This window comes from Culex pipiens, chromosome 2 (genome assembly GCF_016801865.2).
Source record: "Culex pipiens pallens isolate TS chromosome 2, TS_CPP_V2, whole genome shotgun sequence".
Lineage (NCBI taxonomy): Eukaryota > Metazoa > Arthropoda > Insecta > Diptera > Culicidae > Culex > Culex pipiens.
The window spans coordinates 92,078,777-92,089,288 of NC_068938.1; the positions used below are offsets into that span (position 1 = coordinate 92,078,777).

The window sequence follows — 10,512 nt, forward strand, 5'->3', positions numbered from 1 at the left end:
TATTTTGAAAGCCTGTTTTTCCGGGAAAATTTATGCATTCCACACGCAGAACGGAAAAGGACTCAAGAAGGACGCAAATGGAAATTAAATTTTAATTGCGTGCCAAGGCTAATCTAACTTTGGGAATTCATTATCGCACCTTTGCCCGTTTCGCTTTATTTGCCGCTTAATCGCGTATCAGTTGTGACAATTTCAATTGCTTTAAGTGGTTCAGCTGCGAGAGATGAGAGATTTACGATGGAAAGTAATTTGAAATTAATCAAAGGGAAGTTAATTAACTGGGTAAATGTAATTCACTGATACTTGGCTCAATTGTACACTTTAATTGGACATAGTACACAACTTTATCTGAAGTCTTAATTGAATTGGTGCTTCTTCAAGGCTGCCAAGTCGTCAACTTGAATGGAACAGCAGCTTTTTGGATTCGATTGCATAGTTTTGAATGCATTTTGTGGTTACGAAATTTACCAAATTTAATTTAATTTAGTGGTAGGCATTTTTGCCTCTCACCCCAGTTTGCTTGGGTTCACTTCCAGTCAGCCCCGGTGCATTTTTCGAGACGAGATTTGTCTAATCACGTCTTCCTTCAGATGGGGAAGTATATGTTAGTCCAGTCCTATACTAAGAGGTTAGGTCGTTAGCTCAGTCCAGGTGTAGGAGTCGTCTTCCTGGGAAAAAATAACTTGTCTTGGTAGAGTCGCTGTTTGGCAATTGGTTGTCAGTTCGAATCAGGGTTGCGAATGAGCGAGCGCTCACGGAAGGCGCGCTCGCTCCAGCTGGAGCGTGAGTTTTTATCAGGTAGCTCGTGCTCGCTCACGCTCACCGGAGCGTTTTGCGCTAGTAGGTACCGTAAAACGGGGTGACTTTGATAGCCGGGGTGACTTTGATAGGTTTGCATTTTTTCCGCAAAATGAAGAGTACAATTAAAATACGTACGGAATGGTTTAGAATCATACTGACCGTGGTAGAGAAGTGTTCAAAGTACCTCAAAAAGAACTTTTCATAAAATTGTGAAAAGTTTAAAAAGTTAGTTAAGTATTGCTAAGAAAATGTTGATGAAAGTCATTTTTTTAAACTTCTCAAAGTGTCATGATCATCACAATAAAGTAAAAAAAGTAAATTTTTCCCAGTTCCTGAGGGGAACACCCTTGAAGAGTATCGGGGCCGGCATTTACAAAGCGGATTCAGTGGCAGTTTCATTCTCAACTTAATGTTAACATGTTAAGGTTATTGTTAACATTCCATAGGTCGCCTCCCTAAGGTGTCGTGATAAGGTCCAGTTTGTGACGATACACTACCTTCCCTTTACTAAGCAATCGATTCCAGAAGGGAAAAGATCACCAGTTGTGTTGGTCCGAGCCGGGATTTGAACCCCGAACTACCGCTTACGAGGCGGAAGCGTTACCACTGGGCTACGTGGCTCGGTCATCACAATGAACATGATTTTTAATCGGAAAACGGAATGCATTTTCGGATTCTTTGGACAATTTTCTACTAGGAGAAGGTTAAATAAGTTTGTAAATAATAAATAATATGTGTTTTTATAACACAATTAAAAAAAATCACCAAATTTATAGGTAATTTCAGTTGAACAAATTTCATGTAAAATGTGAAATCTTGTGATTCATGCTTCGAATTCAGTATAAAATGCAATATAAATCGATAATTTTATAAACAAAACTAGTTTTAACAAATTTCAGGAAAAAATCCGACTTTTTAAAAAATTTACCTAAAATTTATATGTATTTTGATAAAAAGCTTATAAACTTAGTTAACTAAATATAAACATTGATTTTTTTTCTTGAAAACTATAGCAGCTACTTTAGCGATGGTACATTTAACGTACAAATAAAGTTTGAACATCTTAAATATGATTTTAACAAGAAAAACTATGACTATCAAAGTCACCCCGGAATTCAAACCAAGAATTTTTAACGTAACTATTTTTCTAAACACTATTGAAAAAACCTTTTTTCCAAAATAGTGCATGGACTTTGTGTGGCCTACCCCAGTACATGTTTTATAAATAATAATCTTGAGAAAAACCTTACCTGTTGGAAAATATTCCAAAAAACAATTAGGATTTCTATCAAAGTCACCCCGAATTACGGTAGTTGTTTTTCCTTGTTGAAGCATCTGCCTGTTTGAAACGAAGTTTTAGAACTATCTCAGCCCAGGCAGCAAAACAAACAAGAAAGTGGTCAAAAAAACAAAAGTAAGCAATGAAATGGATTTAGTCGGCGAACCGAAATATACGTTCTATTTTAAATTCAGAATTAGCCAAGGGGCAGAATGATTCACTCTTGAGTGAGCTTACAAAGAGCTAACTCATTCTTAATGTAAAAAATCATTGACGTGAAGAGATGCATTGATATGTACAAAAATTGAATTAATTGACAAATTATGTTTATTTAAAGTTTCTAGAATCCAGAGTTTTGACTCAAGGCGGATTAAAAAACACAAAAATAAGCAAAAAAAATAAAATTTGTTTTATTGGACCTTTAAAAAAAACCCAGCAATAGCTTTTTAAAAAATATAATCATCCCTATATATTTGGAACATTTTAGAGAATGTCCATATTGAAAAAAACATTTATTGAATCTATAGTTGAACATTTTCAGAGGCTTGGTAGCTGAAGTGTAACATATAATTTACTTGGGGGAAGAGGAGACACCCTTTATGTGGTAAAACAAAATAATGACAATTTATATTATTTCATTCAAATGGGTTTTTCAAACACTAGCCATTTGGAGGTTTTTTTTTTGTAAAAAGAGAACTGTTTCAACAATTTTACCCCATTTTCTAAAATGAGAAAGATTAACTTTATAAAAATGATCAGCCGTTTCAAAGCACTGAACGATTTTTAAACGGAACGACTTTTTTTAATGGTTGCTCATTCTGACCCGCACGCTGGAAAGGTAGTCAACTAACTGTTTAGGTACATAAAACAGTTTAATGTTATATTTTAATCAAGCAAGCACATAACATTGAATCGAACTTACCACAGCATAAATCTCCTTGAATTAATTCATTGTTTTTTATTTACGCGCTCATATTCTTCCCCCAGTAATTTTCTCTGCTTACCTTAACTATTATTAACGTAAGCCCGATTAAATTGAAAATATTTATATCTTCTACTCTGACTGTACTGCCGTTCTACGCATAATTGTCCCATGTTCAAAAAAGTGCAACTCTCGAGTTTTTTTTGAAAAGGTCCTATAAACAAAATTTTCACTTTTTGCTTTTTGGGTGTTTTTGAATACCCCTGACTCAAGGCGGTTCTAAAAACACCCAAAAAGCAAAAATTAAAAATTTTGTTTATAGGACCTTTTCAAAAAAAAACTCGAGAACTGAGAAAAATGCGATTGAAATTTTTCGACCGATTTCTGTGTTTCTACGCATAATTGTCCCGTGGGTTCCTATTCGCCCTATGTGTCCCTAATCGCCCCAGTTAGCAGTTTATCACCCTTATTTGTGATCCTCTTGCTTTACAACAGGTAAACAAGGCATAATGCTTAGTAAAACTAATGATTCCGTGTAAGAAAATACTTGGTGGGACAATTATGCGTAGAAGTTCAACGATGGGACAAACAGAACAGTTGTTTTTGATGAGTTTCCGAACAAAGTACCAGATTTTATGTGTTTTTCTTAAAGTACACATCAGCCTAAACTTAAAAATGGCATAAAGTCAAAATCGTCAAAAACTGACATGGGACAATTATGCGTAGAACGGCAGTGTAGGTCTCCAAAAACAGAGTCAATGAAAATAAGCTATTTCAATTTATATATAAAAAATGTTCCTAAGTGATGTTTCCACTGACATGCTGCGCCTTAAGCAAAAAATCTAACTAGGATTGAAAAACAAAAACTTTCTCAAAAACGTAAAACGATTCGCGATACTTCCAAAGTGAGCGCTCCGTGAGCGAAAAATGAGCGCGAGCGCGAGCGTGGGCAAACGCGAGCTGAAAAAATCGGAGCAAACGTGAGCTAGCTCGCGCAGCGCTCCTCCTCACGAATGAGCGAAAAATGAGCGCTCACGAGCGCGTGAGGATCGCAACACTGACTAAAACTTAATCAGACAAAAAATTTGAAGTGGTAAAATTTATCACAATTAAGTTTTTGTAATAAATTTTGTTTTATGGAATTGGTTATTGTTTTAAGAGTGTAACTAATCGGTTAGGAAATTCCTTCTCGAGATACGACTCGAGTTAATGCATAAAGTTAAATACAAATACAAAAAATTAAAAAAATATAATCAGGTCTCATTGGAGTGCTTGAAAGTTCGACGTTTCAGCACTTGTATTGAAAAATTGTATTATTCGATTATGTTTTGGGTTTTAAATTGGTCAAACAGAAAAAAAACAATAACATCCAGTACTTTGTTCTAGACATCTGGAGAAAATCATTTTTTTTCACGAAAACTTATCACGCAGCCTTATGTGTTGGATAAACTTGCCTTTCATTTTTCTAAGTCTGCCTTTTTTGCATATGGGACATTTTTGCGAACATGAACAGTATAGATCGTTAAAGTTGTTGAAAACAAATCTTGTCATAGAAAAACGTCTTCTTTAAATTGCTTTAAACTTTTCAGGAACAACTCGGATGTTTAAATTCCACATTAGAATCTCATACTTGACATTTTTCACCATCCTGAAAAATCGACATTCTTGAATTTCTTTCCTACATTTTTTTCAAAAATTTCCATACAAACTTCAATGATTTACAGCGACCCCTAAACCTTAATTGATTTGGCTCAAATTTGACACAGATGATTAAGTTTGCCTAAGGAATCGAGCAAGAGGGTATCTTCGAGGATTTTCCAAAATTTTCATTTTCCGTTGTCTTCCTATTCACAGCCTTAAGGGGTTACATACATGTAGAAAATCACAATATTTCATATTACAGAAAATTTATTAAATCCACTCAAAATATGATTTCAATCACTCCTGAAAGTTTCATGAAGAAACTTTATGATTAAAGTAAGTTACAGACGATTTAAGCTGAAAATTTTGCCATGCGCAAAGCGAGCTGTCAAACTTTGTGAGCGTTTTTCTCTGAACACCGAGTGAATGTACCACGATATCTCGAGATGGGACAGACCAAATTGGCTGAAATTTTGGGTGAAGACTTGCAAGACATATCCCGTGAGCATGACGAAGCCCGATTTTGAAATTTTGCATTTAAAAAAAAATACAAAAATAAAAAAAACTGCAGATTTTTATATGAAAAAAACATTAAAATATTTTTATCTTTTTTAAAAATAAACTTTTTGAAAATCGGCCTTCGTCATGCACACGGTACCTGTTAAAGGAGTCTTCACCAAAATTTTGAGCCGATTTGGTCATGGCAGTGTTGAGATATCGTGGCACCCGTTTTTTAAAACTGCTAACTTCAAATAGCTATATCTCGGCAATGATGCAACCAAATGGCTTCAAACTTATTTTGTTAATAGTTGAAATAGTAGTTTATGCAACAAGTTGCAAAAAGAGGATTTTTTCAGCACGAGTCGTATATTTATCCAACGAGGTTCACCGAGTTGGATAAATACGACGAGTGCTGAAAAAATCAAGTTTTGCAACGAGTTCCATACAACTATTTTTGCAATTTCGGAAAACACCCATTGAGTGAAATTTTAAGTCGAATTTTCATGTATTTTGTCAATAAATCGTTTAAACCAAAAAAAATGTTGAAAAGTGTTACTTTTCGAAACAAGTGCTGAAAAGTTCAACTTTTCAGCACCCATTTCAGTGCTGAAAAGTAGAACTTTTCAGCATTTATTTTGAAAAGTGTTGCTATTCGATTCTGTTATTTTTTGTACAGAAAAGTAGGCTATTTCGTCGTTCAAGAATGACAGGAAAAGTAAGTAGTTTCACGACGGAATTGCAAAAATGTATTTTTTAATGTCCATAAAACAGATTTAAAAAAAGTTAAAGTTTGTGCTCAAACCAACCTCTGACATTCTTGCCGATTTACATGTATGTAACCCCTTAAGCTGAATACAGTGAAGACTTTGGTGCATCGAATTCTTTGGTAAATTAATCCGTGTTCCAAAAATAACGATACAATATATCTCAACGACATTTCGATTAATTGTTCGCGATTAGTCTTTTTCTTCCACCGAAAAAATCAACGATAAGCTCCCATAGATAGAAACAAAATCCCTCCACCCCACTTACCCACGACTTTCAGCTCGACGAAGACGGACTGCACCGGGTGAACCGAGAGCTGGCACTCGTACAGGCCCTGGTCCTCGTCGCGGACCGTTTTGATTCGCAGCGCCCAGTGGCCCATGTGGCGAATGTGCTCCACCAGGAAGCGCTCGTCGCTGCTGTACGTGGACAGACCCACCGTGAGCAGCTGGAAGTCCCTCCGTCGGACCCAGGACACCTGTGTGGACAGCAGCACCCCCGGATACACGAGAGAAAGAAGAGTTTAATTAAAACCTTATCTTTGTGTGTCCGCCGCTCCCGAGCAGGGACACTTACCAGGGCCGAGGTTTGTGACAGGACGGTGCACGGAAGCAGTGCCGTGCCACCCTTTTGTGCCGTGACTTTTGTATTGTTCCGGGTAGCGAAGAAACCGTGTGTTGTCACCGGAGCAGGATAGTTGGCAGAACTGGGATCTGAAAGAGAGTTTGTAAAATGATTGTTTAGAATCAGGGTTCAAAGTTCAGATTCAGATTTCCTGGGAAAAAGAGTACTGATTGCCTAACACAGATGCCCAGAATTAAAAAAAAAACTTTTGGACTGCCGTTAATTGGAAATTCGGCTATTGAATGAATTAATGAATAAATAATTATCAAACCCGCCGGCAGCTTGGTCCAGAAGTTTATTTTTTTTTGTTTATTAAAGTATCACCGAGAAAAGTGCTTTTAAGCGTTCGTCACCAAATCTCCATCAAGGCGATTTCTCATAAAAATGGGTTATTAGTCGTTTGGTTTTTCGCATCGGCAGTCAAAACCAACAATAGGGGAAATATACCCTTTCTAATCAAACACGTATCTTCGTCATATGAAGAGTTTGATACACTCAAACCCCGATGGTTTGACACCAACTGTTGTCAAACGAACGGGGTCACTTTTTAGTTTGGCACCCCTTTTACATGGAGTTCACACACACTACCAAACGATTATTTTGATTGTGTGTGTGAGCACCGTGTAAAAAGTGACAGTTCGTCACTTTTTAGTTTGACTTTGACCAACCAACGGGGTACAAACTAAAAAAGTGTCAAACGAAAAAGTGGCCAACCACCGGGGGTTGAGTGTACTCGATTAAAGCTCCATACATACTATGTAGGCTATAAACTTACCAGCAACAACACCGCCTCAAGTCAAGTTATCACGCGAATTTATGCCATTTACTGGCCGAAAAGATCTAATTTAATGCACTTTTGATCATTATTTCTATTTTGCGAGACCATTTCTCATCATTTTGGTGGCACAGACATCCACACGCAAGATGAGAGGTTAACTGCTTAACGAAAGTCGCCATCAATATCTTTTCACTTGCGCTAACGTTTTCAAAGCGCTTAAGATATAAAATTGCTTCCAACTACCGGCAACATGTTCTTTTGCACATTAGTTAGTCACTCACTTGAAAAATAATCCCGAAACATGTAAATAATTAGCAAGCGCCATCAAAAAAACAAACGCGCCAAGCCTTTTGACGTTTAAATTGTGACGACCCATTCCAATCGAAGGCTGAATAAAACCGAGCGAGAAGCGAAGGCAAATAAAGAACAAAGGGTGGCCACCAACACCACCAGCAGCGCCTGTTGGAGTGAGCCAGTGATGCCAGGAAATTTTCTCTATAAATGCTACTTTTCGTGAGTGTTCGCTTAAAATTTCATCAATTTTGGCAGCACTAAGCAGACCCAAAAGAGCGCTGGAAGAAAAAAAGAACTAAGCTGAAAATAGGAAAATGGGCGTGGCCCAATGCACTCGACTGATTAGAATGCACTCGGGAAATATTTTTTTATATGCTTGTAAAAGGAATAGCATAACTTTTAACTTGCTCTACTCGGTGGTGTACTTGGTTTTAGTAAATTTCAAGGAACACTCCAGATTATCCAGCATCATTCAAACACGACCGCTTATTAGGCTTAAAATGGGTATATTTCCCCTATATCAGTAAAATTCAAGTTTTCCAAGATGCTTTGAAACGTAAAATCTCTATTTTGCCAAAAGTGGATATCAAACGCATCAACTCTGAGTTTTTTCCTTAAAAAGCCAACAATAACTTCTGTAAGTTTTTTGAAAACTTTTTCTTACTCTTGTCTATTCCATAGTTATAAGTAATAATTTTTCGATTGAATTACGATGTAAAACACAGCTGAAAGGAACACCAAAACTCTGTTGTGTACCTAAATGAACTCATTGTAACTTGATTATTCACAAATAAAACCGAATTGAATTGAATTGAAGCCAACATTAAAAAAAATGACAAGACAACATTTTTTCGATGGATAAACTATGGTCCCCTTGGAACGTGCTGTCAAGTTGGACCAATTGGGTACAAAAGCCCTATGTCAGTTTTTATGTACAACGGTAAAAAACACGATTAAAAACCATTTCTGATCACTTTTTTTCATTTTAATACAATTTTTTTTTTGACAGGACAACATTTTTTCGATGGATCAACTATGGTCCCCTTGGAACGAGCTGTCAAGTATGAGCTTTTCTGTCAAGAAGGACAGCGAGGTTATTTTTTCAAAATTGATTTAAAAATCCATTTTAAACTCTTTGTTGTTGTTCAAAGGGTCATTGTACTCAGAAAAATAAGCTTTATCGCTGTAAACAATAATATCAGCAATCTAAGCTTCATTTTAGGACCCAATTCTGTCAAGAAGAGCCGCGAAGTTAATTTTTAAAAATTGTTTTAAAAATTTATTTAAATCCTTTGCAGTTGTACAAAGGGTCAATGTATTGAGGAAAAATGAGTTTTATCATTGTGAATAATGATATCACAAATTTAAGCTAAATTTTAGGACCCAATTTCAGAGATCTGACTCGATTAATTTGATAACTTTTTACTCTTTACTAGCTAAAAAAATACTCATTTATTCAATATATTTCATTTTTTTTTATTAGGTAAATTTAGAAATTGAAGAAATTCATAATTTGACCCAGTAATTAGTGTCATTAGTGCTTCTGCAAACCCTTGCCACAAACTTTACTTAAGCCTTTGGCTTGGTAGAACAAGACTTAATGAAAACGATAAAACGGGTTTTATGTGTGGCATTTCCGACGAGTTTTGTGGATTTCTGAGGAATACTCCTGCTTTGTGTGTCCATGCATGACAGCAGAGAACTTCAAAGATTAAAAAAAAAAACCCCTTAGAGTTAACTCCGGGAAAAAAATCTCTGAATTTAACAATTAGAGCCAATCTTTTGCCTGGTTGGAAAATCACCAGCTTTCCTAGCTAGTCCACCGCATCCCCTTCTTTTATCATCGCTTACCTGAGTGGGGTGCTCCCATGGCGATGGTAAAAATAAGTATCACAGCTAGTAGTTGCCGCTGGTTACAACTGTAGCAGCAGCAGCAGCCGCAGCACCGGCTGTTGTGGTGGCTCATTGCGTCTCTCCAGGCCATCTTGCTTCAGTCATTTATTTTCCGCTGCCACCTGGTGGATGCTGCAATCTCCGGGAAGACCTCTGTCCTCAACGATGAATAGAAGGGGGGTTGTGCACATGTGTCGCACCTGCAGCGTCCCTTTTTTGTTTGCTACTTTGACTATTGTTTTGTACAGCTTGTTCTATTTTACGTTACACGGTTGGACGATTCTGGCACGAGCAGCACCTGAATGTAGGCAACAGCAGCAGCACAGCTGGGACGCGTTTGTATTGTACTTTTTTCTCCAACGTTGACATTCTGACTGCAGCGCAAACTGCTCTGTGTATGTAACCGGAAGTGAACAACGGAACAGTTGCGTCACACAGACTTTGATGTTGCCTCCTAGCGGTGCACGCCAAATGGCGCGCTAGTTGTCGCAATTTCCCGTTACACCTGTTTGCTGGCTGATTGTTGTTGTTGACGATTGCAGTCGGAGGATGTCATGCTCTCGTCGTTACACTGCCGCAGCAGCACATGGCAATGGTTCCACTTCCGGTTGGATGTGCTGTGAATAAATCAGAAAGTACAACGTGTGCGCTCATTAGTATGCGATGTTTACGGCTGTTGACCGATTGTGACGGCGTGGGGAGTACAATGTCAGTCACGACATCATATGTGTGTGTTCGTGGAATATGTATTTGCGTAAATGATTGAAAAACAGGATTCTATTGAATTGTTTTTTATATGCTCGCTTAAAACCGGTGTGTTTTTCATTGTTTCACTTTTCTCCCAAATAATATTTGTTTAACTTGGACTAAAATCTGAATACCGACAACAGTTTTGCCTTCCCCACTGAGGTAAGGCTATTAACTAAAAATGAACTTTTCATAAAAAAAAACGTTACTTAATCCACCTTTAGGTGTTGGTGCCTTCCTCTCATTTATAGTGATTCCAACCCCTGT

General features: G+C 37.1%; 1 protein-coding gene across 2 annotated transcripts in view; it reads right to left on the minus strand.

Annotated features, from left to right (window-relative positions):
• Positions 1–10,512, minus strand: part of LOC120428538 (uncharacterized) — a 146,295-nt gene that overhangs the window by 17,420 nt on the left and 118,363 nt on the right. For both annotated transcript variants that reach the window (XM_052707008.1, XM_052707007.1), the window contains 3 exons: positions 9,457–10,115; positions 6,486–6,622; positions 6,177–6,387 (listed from right to left, as the gene is read on the minus strand). In XM_052707008.1, coding sequence (XP_052562968.1) covers positions 6,177–6,387; positions 6,486–6,622; positions 9,457–9,589 — 481 coding nt within the window. In that variant the 5' untranslated portion in view covers positions 9,590–10,115. The remainder of the gene's footprint in view (positions 1–6,176; positions 6,388–6,485; positions 6,623–9,456; positions 10,116–10,512) is intronic.